The sequence below is a fragment of the Rhinolophus sinicus genome, chromosome 6 (assembly GCF_057876585.1).
Source record: "Rhinolophus sinicus isolate RSI-liver-muscle chromosome 6, RSI-T2T, whole genome shotgun sequence".
NCBI classification, from domain to species: domain Eukaryota; kingdom Metazoa; phylum Chordata; class Mammalia; order Chiroptera; family Rhinolophidae; genus Rhinolophus; species Rhinolophus sinicus.
This window is the reverse complement of record NC_142506.1, coordinates 5,201,601-5,216,472: the sequence shown is the minus strand read 5'-3', so window position 1 is coordinate 5,216,472 and position 14,872 is coordinate 5,201,601. Positions and strand designations below refer to the sequence as shown.

General features: G+C 49.7%; 1 protein-coding gene across 6 annotated transcripts in view; it reads right to left on the bottom strand.

Moving 5' to 3' along the window:
* ZFAT (zinc finger and AT-hook domain containing) overlaps positions 1 to 14,872 on the bottom strand; it is a 213,592-nt gene that overhangs the window by 122,257 nt on the left and 76,463 nt on the right. The window contains exon 1 of one of the 6 annotated variants that reach the window (XM_074316936.2): positions 8,582 to 9,013. The exons of the other annotated variants lie outside the window; for them this stretch is intronic. Within the exon in view, the coding sequence (XP_074173037.2) occupies positions 8,582 to 8,624 (43 nt within the window). The 5' untranslated portion in view covers positions 8,625 to 9,013. Of the gene's footprint in view, positions 1 to 8,581; positions 9,014 to 14,872 lie in introns of those variants that run through there. 6 annotated transcript variants of the gene reach the window in all.

The window sequence follows — 14,872 nt, the reverse complement described above, 5'->3', positions numbered from 1 at the left end:
GAAAGGCTTCTGGGAAGAGGCACTTGACCATTCAAGTGAGGTCCTGGGAAGGTCACTCGGACTGCAGGGTACACCAGACCTGGGCTCACGGCCACCCTCCTCAGCATTAGCTCACGCGGTGCCCCTGCCCCAGCCAGCCAGGGCTCGTTACCCCAGTTCTGCAGGTGCAGGCCTGAAGGTCAGAGGCTGACCTCCCCTCAGCCACACGTGTGGCCAGCAACGTGCACACTCAAGGTGGAACCCAGCTTCACCTGAGCCAGGCCTGGGGTCTCCTCACTGTCATGTGGCCCTTCCAGGGTCAGCACTGGTTGGGAGCACAGCCACACAACAGCCAACAGGACCACAGACCTCCCCCGAGCAGGGCTACCAATGATGCAATCCCGTATTTAAGAGCGGCCTGTTCCAGAGGGCAGGGCAGAGTACACAGTGTGCCCTCTTGGAGATAAGCTGTGAATGCCCCTGGGACGGGTGAGGAAGGAAACGGTCGGTGCTCTCCAGAGATGTCCGTAAGCATCGTATAAACAGCACAATGGCAACACACGCAAGGAAGTGTGGGCTCAGAGCGCACTCCCCAAGTGCTGAGAATTGTTACTCTGCCAAAATAACAACAACGGAGTTATTTTCGTTGTTTATAGGGGACTGATATGAAGAAATGTACCGTATACTCTGAAACAGAATCATAATTATGTTGTCACCTCATCGCCACGAAGATGCTATAATTTGGATGCCTTTTTAGGTCCAATTACTGTGCCCTCGTCCTTAACAAAAGGATTCAAAGGGAAAAGGATGTGTTCAGCACAAGGGCAGTCACGGAAGTTTGGGGTTTGCGCATTCGATGTCTAATTATTTGCCAGATTTTAATGGCTACTCTGTACTATTAAAGAAGATAATCTTAAAATAACTGCGTAAACAAGTCCTCGTTTCTGAACTCTGATTTGCAAGCACTCCCGGCCAGGAGCAGCCACGTCCTGTCTGTGCCCTCTGACCCCACTCCTTCCAGAAGAAGGTCATGAACCGGAATGGCTCAGAGGTCCCAGGAGGTCAGTTGGAACCCTTCAACCCTGGGCCGGGTCTCTGGAGGCTGACAGGTCCCATGCTGTCCTTTGGGCACACACAGCACACGTCAGCGGGAGCCGGCGTGCTCCTGGGGACCCCTGCCCAGATCTCGGGACAGAGTGGCGACGTGGGCCCTGAGGGGCTGGCTGTGGACCCTACACCTTTGTCCAACACCTTCACGCCTTTTATACTCACTACCTGCAGTCAGAGCCCCACGCGGCCCCACGCCATCTACCCGCTGACGCTGCTTGGGACACAGTGGGCACTCAGTAAATGTCAGATGAACTGATGGTTACCAATATGCTACCCATTTATCAATAACCGCGAGAAGACAAAATGCTACATTCCTAGCCTATTAAATTACTTTATTTAAAAGCCACAGCTTTAAAAAATCTCTCCCTTTCTCTCCTGGATTAGTATGAAACATCCTCTCCGCTCTGTAACTATCTTTTACATGGATTGATTAACTTTAAAGAGAGTTCAACAGCCAAAGCTCAGACCCTGTTAAATTACCTACTTTATGAGAAGAGTGGGGTGGTGAATTCTCTCAGAGCTGTTTTTGTTTTCTTGTTTCTCTTGTCCTGAAGTTATTAAATTCATGAGAGCTGGCAGCTTCCCAACAGAAGTGGAAATATTTTAACAACATAGAGCCAGACTGTTGTCACATCGAACCTAATGAGTAAAGTCCCACAGTGTGCAGCTTAGGACAATTTAAAATACCCTTGACCTTTATCTCCAGGAAATGAGGCTTGGATTCGGCCAAAATGTTTTTCTTCCATTTAGTTTATTTTACAGAACTTTTAACCAGCTGTGGCTATGCCACATATAACACCATCGTCACCACCATCACCATCATCATCACACTTACTGAGAACTTGCTGGCAACAAACTAAGGGATTCAAAGAGGAAGAAGTGAAAGAGAAGGAAGCTTAAATCAGTTAAACCGTCCCTGAGCTAGCACGCGAAGCAAGGCTCAGGCTAAGCATATTTAATCTCCACAACAACCCCACGAAATAAAATAGGTTTCATGATTATATTTCCTCAAATCTAACACAACATCTATCTTAAGAGGCACCGGTATACATACCACATACGCTGATTTGCATACCACTGGAAAAGATAAAAACACTGCCAAACAAGTGAAGATGCACTGGTTTCTTAGCACGTAGACTAAAAGATGCCTCCTGATTTTTGAGATGTTAAAAGGTGAGTCTTTGAATCAATGAAATTCAGTAATATTTCCAGATTTCCATGGAGGTGCTGCATGGTCTCAGGGCCAGAGAGGCTGGACGTGAACTTGGGAAAGCCTGACATCCACCCCTTGCTCCGTCCCTATAAGGCCCAGTTTCCCCACTGGGCACCCCCCACACTCAGGCTGGGAGCTCCGTGTTTGGGCCTACGTCTCAGTACAGTACTTCACAGCCTGGTTTCACGAGAGGGAAGGAGACAAACGTTTCTGGGGACCTCGCACTTTCACACTCCTTACCAGGTTTAATCCTGACGGCAGGACCAGTGCTAGCCCAAAATCATCCCTGTGAGAAATGAAAAATTGCACCCCTTCCTTAAGACACTAGCTCCCCCTGTCAGAAAGTGGTCATAATAAATTGATTTTGTTGGAATAAGACACTCTACTATCATTTGCAGAAAACTGTCATAATGAATATACAAATCTATGCTGTGAAATGAGTCCCATTAGATGAGACACCCTTGTGCAGTGTGCAACCTGCACAGCTGTACACAGTGGCCCTGCTAATAAGTTAGCCATAAAGATATTATTGCCCCATGTTATAGATGAGAAAGCTATAACTTGCCTAAAAAGATCAGATTCAGGCCTCTATGGTTCCAAATCTACTTGGTCAACTTACAAGGAGCTTAAAAACTAGGTGGGAAAGCAAGCTGTGCATGTATGTGTGTGTGTGTGTGCATGTGGGTCTAGATAAGAATATACCAACCACATGCTTGCCACAGGAGAGCATGTAGAGAACGCAGAAGTCCCTGTGGCTGAGGCACCTGGGATGGCTTCTCAGGGGAGGGGAATTTGAAATGGTCCAGGAGCTGGCAAGATGGCTGGAGGCAGTGCAGATAAGAAGACAGCTCCTCCAGGCAGGGAGCAGAAGGAAGCCAGCAAGTGGAGGCAGAACATGGGACGGCCTTGACCCTTAAGAGTCCTGGGTGTAGAGAGGGGAGGACAAATTCAAGGTAGGGCAGGCAAACAGAGGTGCCTCTGGGACCAGGCAGCAGCCAAGGGCGGTCAGCGCAGCCCCTGGTCCTGGGAGACCCAAGGAGGGAGGATGTGGGCACCAGGCTTCCCCAACAGGAGGCCCATCCTGGGGGGGCCAGGGCAAGGCATGTGGGAGCCTGCCCCCCGGGGAGGGGCAGCTGCCTCCCAGGTCCAGCCAAATGGGCCGAAAGGCTGAATCTGGGTTTGGAATTTCCTCATTTTTAAACACTGGCAACTAAATGAGATTTTTTTTCATGGCTGATGGAGGTTGTTTGGTATTTTCTCTTTGAGGTTGACTGGCAGACTAGGATGCTGTGGGCACATTATGTCTTCCGCCTCTGGGCATACTCTCTCAGGATACTTAGGTTGATAAATAAGCACGTAGTATTCAGAGGAGGGGGGAAAGAAAAGAAAGGGAGGGAGGGAGAGAGGGAGGAAAGGACTGAGGCTAAAGAAGGAAGGGAGGGAAAGAGAACATTGGTTTAACCAGTAGCAAGATAGATTTAGATTTGAGTCACGGGGAAAAGGCCTTCTTGACGCAAGAGATGGCACTGCAGTGATACTTGGTGGGTGTGTGCAGCGCAGCCCGAGGTGCGGGATTCCAGAGCCGTGAATGGGAATGCGTGCCATTCCAATGTGTGGCCCCATGAGCAGTGGCCAGGCGCAGAGGGCTGTGGGCTAGGAGGCTGGGCAGGCACAGGCACGGAGCGCCCAGAGCTCAGGTTCTGGGAGGGTTCCCACATGCCGGCCATGGCAAGGAGAGGCATCAGCTCTTCGTGGCTCAAAGTGGCACCCAAACCTCCCCTGCCCACCCCAGCTGCAGAGTGACATGTACACCACCTCTGTCCACACAGACCTGCACATTTGGGATCGCACTTGAGCCTCTGCTGTTCTGTAAAGTAACAAGTAGATGGTACCATGACCATGATCACCACCACCACCACCATCATCCCTCTGTTATGGAGGAGAAAGCTGAGGCTCAGAGAAGTTAGTGAGCTCCCAAGGACCCCAACCCCCATCAGACAAATAACAAAGTCAAAGCTTGACCAAGACTTTCCAAGTCTGCCCACCCACCTGGCAGCCAGCTCGGTGCAGGAAGACACTGTGTTCTGTCCTATAATATGACAGTGGGTCACTGTGAGGAAAACAAGCCTTGGTCCCCAACCCATCGCGAGTGTCGTGGTTAGAGAGACAGCTCAAACAATTAATTATAAGTAAAGAGAACAGATACAGAGAGCTCCTTTCTATCTGCTAGATAAGGTGCTGCTCAAATAGCTGAATAAAGCCAATTAGAGCTTCAAAAAACATAAAAAAACAGAAGACGACGACGAAAAACACCAAAAGGGGGACTTTGCTCTCTGTGTGTGTTTGTTATAATTTACTACAAGGGGAGTAAATCTCATTCCAGGGGAGCGCTGAGCTGGAAAACGTGAGTGCCAGCTGTGGCTGCTGGCAATATCCTGACCACACATTCAATAAGCACGCCCACTGCACAGCGTGACGACAAGTCCAGAACCAGGGAACAGAGGACCACCACATACAGAGCAGATTTTTTTTTTTTTTTTTTTTTTTTTTTTTTTTTTTTTTGAGCAAAAAACAAAAACAGGGGTTGTCAGCAACACACACACCTAAAGCCCAGAGCCCTCATTCATTGAAGGGCGGGTGCCATACGTGTGCCAGCAACACCCTCTGGTGGCCCATCCGGGCACTACACCCTCCCTTCACAGGACGAGCATTGCGGAGCCTGAGACGGGCATCATTCACTGCTTCCTGACTCTTCACAGGAGCGTGATTTGCCTGCCAAACACTTAACCTTCACACTCATCCAGAGGGAGAGACTACCCTCCCCGTCTAAGATGAGTAACCTGGGCTAGGGAGGGGATTGCAAACTCACACAGCACGTGGCACAAAGGAGCACCGCCCAGACCCAGCACCCCTTCTAAGTGAGGTGTCACCAGGTGACCTTGATGCTCCCCGAGCAGGGGCTGCATCTGTCCTGGCAGCCCAGCCCCGGCCAAGCCAGCAGGTGGAGCAGCCCCACCTCCGACCAGGGACCAGGGATCCCTGTCCTCATCACACTCAGACACTGCTTGGCCAATTCTCAGTCCACGTACAAGTGCTTCTCAAGTCTCAGGCGCTTTTCCATTTACACCCGTGCTTCTGTGTAACTGAAACGGTGCTGAGGAAGAAGCCAGACGGAGGGCAGGACGCGCTTCCATTCCCATTCAGTAAAAAGGCATCACTTCTCTGCCCTGTTTGAGCTGGGACACGGTTACCCTTGGGGGTCGGGGGCTGGGGGCCATGGGGGGGTGAGTTCTGGCTAGTCGCCTAGCGAATTATTTGTGAACTGGTATGGGGCTGCCCATCTACTCTGTACACACACTTACACAGGCATGTCATATGTCAATTTTTAAAAATGGGAACAGTAAGTAAAAGATATCGGGGGAAAAAGTTGATTCTGATTCACAAGTGATTCTCTTCACTTAAAACAACATAGGGGGTGAGAGGGAAGGGCAGCTGTGAAGCCCAGACCCGACCCCCTTTGCCCCAGTAGCTGTGTGACCAGCACGTACACTTGGCCTCTGGAGCTTCCGTTTCCTCGTCCGGACGGCTGTGGGAGTGCCAGAGGACCCATGAAGGCCACGCGCCCAGCCCGGGGACCAGCACCTCCAGGCACCGTCCTCAGGAGGCGGCACAAAGGGCACCGGAGTCGGGGGCCCGACTCCCAGCCGAGCTGGCTCCACGCCTCCAATGGCAGGGACTGAGTAAGTCTCTCCACCTCATCAGGCCTGTGTTCTCACCTGAAAGATGAGGGATTCAAGCTAGAAGTGGCCTTCGACTGTTTTATAGTGGGACCTGGTCTTCCAGCTTCATTCAGAGGCTGATGTATAGAAAGACGGACAGCATCAGGATGGGTGGGCACAGGATGGGCGGGCAGCCCCACCCATCACCCGCCTCTCCTATGGCCTGGAGGACCCCCCTCCCCCCCAAGCACCTGCCCTCCTGCCTCCCATCCCTCCACCTACCAATAATCCCCAGGTGCCCTCCCAGCCCTGAGGCTCAGGGGGCAGAAGTTCCAACCCATGCCCACCCTAATCTGTGGTATTACCATCATGCATCTCACAAAGTTCCCATTTTTATTAAACACAAGGGAGAAATCCCATGGCCGTTCCTCTGCTGCAACTGGATTCGCAAAGCGACATGAGAAATGCTGAGCATCAGCCATAGTGAAGGCCGGGCCCACAGCTGCTGTATAATTTTACGCATACACATTTCCTCCATGTTGAAACTTCACATAATTTTTTTCAAAGTTATTTTTAAGCTCTCTCCAAGTGAGAGCCCAGGGCAAGAGAGAAGATTCACAATTAATATCACAGCTGACTAAGGGCCCTCTCCCCAGGAAAGCACCACAAATAAGTTCATGTAAATAGGAGCAGCCGCTGGGGTCTCTAAGTGTCCCCGGCAGGTGTGTGGGGAGCCCCCTGGGCAGATCTCTGACCTCACAGCTCCCCAAGTTACCGAGGTGGCCCCAGAACTTGCGTGCCAGGCATCTAAAGTGACCCGGTCTCTGGCATCACTTCCCTGTGAAAAACAAAATGTGCAAAACCCTCTCGCATTTTACAGTGGATCTGCGGGGACAGCAGCACCCACAGCCGCCACCAACACCAGGTCTGTGAGTTTCCAGTTTTGTTGTTTTGGTTTATTTTGGTTCCTGTGTGTGGCTGACACATCTTTCTTCTTACTTCTGAAGGTAAACAATTAGGAAACTTAGAACCTGCCAGCCAGAGCCCCTGCCCACACTGTTACGGGAGGCAGAAATGTCTACGTGTCTACGTTTTCACTTATTACTGTCGCTGGCCTAGACGTGGGCTGTCTGCTCCGGGCGCCTGGTCATAATCAAAGGAGATAAAATAAGATAACAGCCTGCGCGGCACCGAAGGCAGATGTGGGAAACGTGCAAATTCAACATCAAACTTTCAATGTCCACTTTATTTATTGTGAAAGGCTGAGACCAGCCTCAGTTATAAAGTGTTCTGAACTTGAAAATGAATTCTAGGAGAAAGACCTGCCCTTTAATATTCAAACACATCTAAGGTCCTTTCACATTCCAGAAGAGATATTTACATTTAAGCAGGAAGAGCCACTGGGAAAAGAGGAATTGTCCAAGCCCCACTGACCCCCCGCCTCCCAGAATTATCAGATTCATTCTTCCTGGTAACTCAGATATGAAATAAGCATTAGGTATATTCTCCAAATACCTGCACTATGCTGATTTTATTAGGGAGAAAAAGTAATTTTTAACGTACATTTATTAATCTCATAATTGCACATTTAATGAATGTCTAATACATACCGCATCCCATGCTAGGCACATTCAGAAATGAGAAAGGCACAGACCCTCCCTCAAGAATCACAAATATTCCATTTTGTTCCTGTGAATAATTTAAAGTGTGCTTTGATTTGTGGCCTAATTGCATAGATTCTTGCCTTCGAAGGCACGGAGAGATACCGAGTCCAGCCCCACCCCGGCCTGTGTCTGGGGCAGAGGCCACGCAGCCCTACCAGCCCCTCACCCTCAGTGTTTGGGTGGCTACCACTTATGTTTACAAGGCTGGCACTTTGGAAGGTCAGGCCACCGCCCTTCTCCCAGGCCCGGCTGCAGCTGGTGCAGCTTCAGGGCGACCTTGGCAAGGCCAGCCCTCCCACAGCCCAGCACTGTGCACATCTGAAGAGGCCACCTCCCCTGGGTCTCCTGCCCTGCAGGCTGGCATCCCGTCCTTCAGCCATGCTGGACAGGTCCTGGCTTGGGCAGCGCCCGCAGTCCCAGCACGGCTCACGGCCCTCACCTCTGCAGGCAGGGTGTCTCCCAAGTGACCTGCAGCAAGTCCACTCATAGGCATGTCCTCTCGTGGGCGATAGAGGTCAAAAGAGAACTGGCCTCAGGAGCCAGTTCTGAGCTGCAAGCGGGGAATTCTGCCCATGGGAGGGAACTGGCAGGTGCCTGCTCTCCAGGTTCTGAACTTGTTTTTCTAACGTAGGCCCCAGAGTCCTCAAGTCTCGGCTCCGTCCTCACCTTCTCAGAGACTTTCCTTAGATGCCCCTCACGTAAGTTAGGGCTCCTTACTTTCTCCTGCCCCCACCCTCCTGTCCTCCTCAGCAGCAAGGGCAGCAATCTGTAACCAGGTGTTTAATGGCGTGTGTGTTTAACCTCTGTCTCCCCTAAAAGATGAGAAGCTCCAGAAACATCAGGATCACTTAATTCAAAATACAGGTAAGAGCTTAAAGGTTAATACGGATATTTACCTATAAACAGAGAAACGCTGCATTTCCTGTGTCCTGAGATCATTTGCAGAGGGTCACCAGAGAAGCCCTGAGAAATATGTGAACCAGTCCCTCTTAGCTCATGTTTCCGGGCAAAACACAGGAGACCGGGTGCAGGGGAAGGAAGGTCGGCTCAGGGTGGGACAGCTGTCAGCCAGCCCCCACGGGGAGAAAGCACTGAACTTCTGTCTTTAAAAAGGGAATAAACGTGGCATCCGGAACGGAGGTTATAAGGAAGAGAAACCAGACCCAGACAGAGGGCCGGGAGGCTCGGTGCTCGGTGAAGGTTCACAGAGTCCAGACGTGAGCAGCGCACCCAAAGGGAAGCCCCGCTTCAACCCCAGGGTCTGCCCAGGACTTTCCTTCCTGGAAACTTACACCCGGGGTCACCTCTGCCCCTTCCTATGTCTATGCTCCCACACACACACACACACAAAAAAGCAAAATTTATTCCTTTCACTAAAACATGAGAAATACACCCACTCCAGAAATTCACATACTTGAAGACAGTAAAAATAAATAAACAAATAAACAAGCATGGAGGGAACCCTAAAATGAAAATACAAACAGAAACAAATAAACGGAATCATGTTTGAAACGGTGCCCATAACTGCACTGAAATAGGAGGAGAGGGGAAGAGGCAGCCACGTAACTCTGGAAGTTGGTGTTCGCCCCACGTGCTTCAGGCTAAAGAGAAAAAGAGAGCTACAGTCGCCCCCCCTTATCCACGGGGCATATGCTCCCAGACCCCGGATGGAGGCCCGAAACTGCAAATAGTACCAAACTCTATATATACTGTTTTTTCCTATACATACATACCTATGATAGTTTCACTTATGAATTAGGCACAGTAAGAGATTCACAAAAAAACTAATAACAAAATAGAACTATACCACTATACTGCGATCAAAGTTATGTGAACGTGGTCTCTCTCTGTCTCTCTCTCTCTCAACATCTCACTGCATTGCACTCACCCTTCCTCCTGTGATGATGTGAGATGATGAACCGCCAAACCTGTTCCTGAGTCTGTGCAACTGTCCGTCCCTTACTTGCAGTAGGTGGCCTGGTGTCACTCGCTTTGATCCCTTGCTTAAGTCTTCGCACAGGCTCAGTGCTTTCGGGCACAGCACACAGCTGACAATCAGAGCACACTTTCCCTTCATGTCTGCCACCCACAACCGTAGTGCCTTTTCCATCTTAACTAAGCACTTATCACACTCTGTGCCCGTAACTTTTGCAGTTTGAGGTGTGATAGCAAAGCTAGCACGAAACTCTTTTTTCTTCTTCACGGTTCCACAGATAGAAGGCTCTTTCTGACCGTGTATCTTAGCCACCGCAGCATACTCATGATATTTCTTTCCTGGTGAGTTGACATCTTTCACTTTTTCACTAAAAGGAAGCACTTCCCGGCACCTCTCTGGCATATCCAAATTGCCAGCACCACTACTCTTGTGCTTTGGGGTCATTCTGAAGTAAAATCAGGGTGACGTGAACATAAACACTGCGACACCACGACAGTCTATCGACCTGACCACCAAGACGCCTACTATGGGACTAACAGTCGGGAGCGTCTACAGCGTGGAGACGCTGGACAAAGGCATGAGTCACGTCCTCAGTGGGACAGAGCAGGACAGTGTGAGCTTTCATCACGCTACTCAGAACGGTGCACAATGTAAAACTTATTGTTTGTTCTCTGGAATTTTCCATTTAATATTTTAGGCCCCTGGTTGACCATGGGTAATTGAATCCATGGAAAGCAAAACCACGGATAAGGGGGGACTACTGTAATTAAATATTAAACTCTAGTTTGTAGGTTTATTTCTCAAAGAGACATGAGGGAGCAATTCTGAAACTGTTTTTTAGTATATTCTAGGACTGAGCAAACAAGTAACTACCGGAAGGCAGTTTTCTCTACCTTGGAAAACGGAGTTATAACTATGGAAAGGGGGTAGGGCAGAATAATCCCTGTGCTGTTGAATCAACATTGGGAAGGCCCCTAGGAACGCAATGGTTTTGAAGATAAAAACAGACGCAGACATAGATGAGTGTGGGCAGGAAGGAAGTCCCGTGCATGTGTGTATTGTGTATGTGCTCACACACCTAGTTCCCAGCTCTGCCTGCTGAGAGGAGGAGACGCGAACACTCCAGGGCCAACGAGCTCATCCCGTTCCCAGATCTCGGTTTCTAAATACCATTCGCCACTAAAAGAAATCAGGTCTCCTTGTAGAAATAGCTGATTTCAGAGCTGGACAAGAAATGTCCTGTTGTACAGAAAGTAAGGAAGGGCTCGAGGAAAGGGCGGGCCTTCAGCTGGCCAAATATGGGGCAACTTGAGTCAAATCAAATAACGATAAAAGAGTATAAACCACTGATGAAAATTAAAACTCATGAGTTCACAGTAATCTAAATAAACAGGTAGATGGAGGAACAGAGGAAGTTTTCGGTCACATAGAAAGACAATTAGTAAATGCAGAAGAAATAATGGAATTAGAAACTCATCATCTAGCAACCGTGATAATGATAACAGATGCTAAAACTAATGAGTGGAGAGAGTTTGAGGAGTGAACAACTGCAGGACCGGAACGATGTATCAGAACGTCTCATCACGAGACATTTAACTACAAAGGAGAAAAACTGCAACTTTACTGTGAAAGGATAAACGCAGCGTCACCCTAGCAGGGCTAATCAAGACTACCTCCCGACGTGACGGCTGAATTCAGCGTGCCTTTTGTGTGTTCCTGTCAACACGGCAGAATCTGCACGTCCTCATGAGGGAACATCACACATACACGAAGCCCAAATGGGGGACATTCTACAAAACAATTGGCCCATATTCTTCTCTGTCATTAATGTCACGGACACAAAGACAGAAGAGCTGCTCCAGATTAAAGGAAAAGGGACGTGACAACTGAGTGCCCTGCGTGACCCACGCTTTCCTTTTGCTTTGTAGAAAATCATTAGAACATCAGAACTGGGACGACGAGGGGAAACTGCGAAGCGCAGCTGATGAGATCTGAAGGGCACAGCATCCAGGTCACTGCCTCCGGCCTGGGTGAGGGGCTGGAGCACGGGGACCCCCTTCCTTCCTGCTGACGGGTGGACGGTGTACGACTACTCTCTCAAAAGCCCTGTGGAAGTTCCTTAGAAAGTGAAATGGAGCTCGTCCCCAGGACCCAGCAATCCCATTCCTTGGTATTTATTTGCCCGAGAGAAATGAAAAGCTGTCCACAAAAAGCCTGGTACAAGGACGTTCACAATCACCAAACGCTGGAAATAAGCCCAGGTGCGTATCATGCAAACAAACTGCGGCACATCCGCACCACGGAACCCCATGAGCAAAGAAAGGAACGAAACACGGAACCTCAAAAACTGTGCCGAGTGAAAAAAGCCAGACACAAAAGGATGACACGATGTTCCACGAAATGCAAAACTAATCTTCGGTGACAGAACTCAGACTAGTGGTTGCCTGGAGTGAGGGGCAGGGACTGGGTGGAAGGGAGCAGAGAACTCGGTGGGGTGGTGGTTACTCCGTAAGGGCTCAAACTGTCCCCTTAAGGTCTGTGCATTTCACTGTTTGTAAATGACACCCTGTGGGGACAGAGCCAGGAGTGCAGTTTCCAGGCTCTCGGCCTCACATGGAAAGGTGCTGGCTCAGGTAGTAAATGGCCATCAACTGTGATTGGATGGCCATCAGCTGTGGCTAGTTGGCCGTCAGCTGTAACCAGTGAGCCACTGGCCACTAATATAACTGCTATGGCTACAGTAGCAGAAAATGGGGGGCTAGCAAGAAGATGGTGGCTGAGCGAGCAGGAGCGGATTGCAGTTAGCAGGGCGGAGTGCAGGTTGCGGATTGCAGAGAAGTGGAAGGCAGGCTGCAGACAGCGTGGCTCCTGCTTCCTGTGTCTCCAACCCAGCCGCCAGCGAGACTATAGTGGTATGACTCCCCCATCTATGGCTCCGTGGGTGTTCCTTTTTGGCCTCACCATGTCCTGTGTTCTTGTGCGGGGAGCAGGACTAGAGACCCCGCATGATACCCTGCATGACATATGGCGCAGCGAGCAGGGTCTCCCGCACAACACACCTCAAAAAGACTCTCTTCAGGCAGCTGCTGGCTTTATCCTTCTGTCCTCCAAGTTTTCATAATAAAGTGCCAACAGCTGCCCGCTGCTCTACAGACCCTCATCACAGACCTCCAGGCTCACCCAGTCTCAGAGCACAGCTGTGGGCGAGTACACCTGAGCCTCTGTACCTCTGCCCACCCTGCAAGTTCCAGCTCAGGCACCTTCTCCTTCAGGAAGCCCTCCCAAGTCCCCTAGATGGGGAAGTGCACCCCTCTGAAGCCTTTAATTCTTGGGCTTCCTTCCTTGGCAGCACCTGGCACTTTCTCCTAAAGGAATCGTTTTCCACCGCTAGGGACGGAGTGAGATCCTCAAGATGAAACGTGTCATGTTCTACTTAGCATCTCTAGTTCTGGGCACAAACACCTATGTGAACCGGGAAATCTGCCTGGTAATTACAAAAGGGGGGGGGGGGAGAAAGGAGACCTGTTTAAGGGTGGAGAGGTGGTGGCCGCTGCAGAGACGTGAAGTCAGTGTGTGACAGGAGCCAGGGAGGCCCTCCAGGAGGCCGGGCGCTCTGCACAAAGCCTCCTGCTCCTTGGCTCCAGGTGTCATGGCTCAGCCAGTCCCCTCATCCCCCAGGGTCCCCAGCTAGGCCAGAGCCTGCCTCTGAAGCCAGGTGCCTTCCCTGCCCATCCAGCCTTAGCCCAGACCCACTTTGGGGCACCAAGGTGCCAGATTCCAGAGTTCAACTGTGTGCAGCTCCATTTGTTACATGATTTAAAAGAACAAAGAAAAGTCTGTTACCCAATTTAAAATTCCTGTTTTCACATTAATATGCCAAGCATAACCTTTTATCAGCAAACTCAATTATCTATATATTTTATGTTCCTTGGGGGAAAAAAGGGGGAGGCAACTTCAAACTGTGATAAATGTTTATGTCTATTTGCTTCACTCCCAGATTACTTTTTTTTTCCCTTTAAAAAAATTAATCAAAGTCTATCCCACCTTTCCATCCACAGATGTTTCCAATAAGCGAGTAGACAACAATGTGCTGAGCTGGGCCAGGGAGAGAGGGGATCCAGGCAGGGAAGGGACCCCAGTGCCACAGGGCACCCTGGCCCTTCTCTACTAGGGACAGGACTGTGTCGCCTTCTGCAGGAGGGACACGGTTCCCAGGGTTACGTCAGGTCAGGCAACTGGTGAGTAGCAGATCTGTTCCTTCCACTGGCCCAAGAGCCCCAGCCCTTAACTCTGACACTTGCCCTTGAGAAATGTCAAAGACAGTGAAAGTTTAACAGGATAAACAGCTAGGAACAAAGAGAAAACTTAACTCCAGGCTAAATTCCTTCTACGTAATTAAATCAGCCCATCTAGGTGGGGAGGTTTTCAGAGGCGGCCTGCATGGAACTATCTATAAAAGGAGATACAATTAAGGAGAGGCTTTTTAATATATCTAATTCTTGACTGCCCTTGCCCTAGGCAGAAACTCAATTCTACTTAAGGATAGCCATCTTTGAAAACTTATGTAAATTATAAGGGACAGGAAGAAAAAAGACAGGAACCATTTCGCAAGGTAAATGAGAAACCAGCTAAGAGACCAATGCGGTAAAAACAAAATCTCCAATTGACAGAGATGAGCATCTCGGCCAGTTCACCACCTAAAATCTGGGCCTCATCGGCCATATACAACCCCATCATGTTAGTTTCCGCACCGCCTCGCCTAAATTAATCTACCAACCAAGCAAAACAGGAAACGCTTCAGAAATTAGCTGACAGTGATACATTTAAAAATATGTGGGGTTTTTTTCCCCCCGTTTTTTTCATAGCTGGAAAATGAAGGGAACTACAACAAATGCCCAAGTTTCTTTTTTAAAATGGTTACGTCCATTCCGGAGGAGGTGGGCAGTTCATTCTGTGTATTGGCAGCGGCTGAACAACTTGGGGGAGAGGGGAGGCACCAAATCAAGAAGTCGTTACTTTAAGTGCAGATGAGTAAGGGGTCTAGGAAAGTCACCTCACAGGCTGATCTGATCATAAATCCCTCACTGGGCAGGTCACGGTCAGCAGTCACACCCCAGGCATATAACTTCTTTCACAACAGGCTTATCTCTGCCTCAAGCAAACCCCGTCCAGTGTTTCTGTGCATCCAAGTTAACACACCTTTGAAATGTCCCCTTTCAGACCCTCCCTTTGAGGCGGGAGCCCTTCTTCC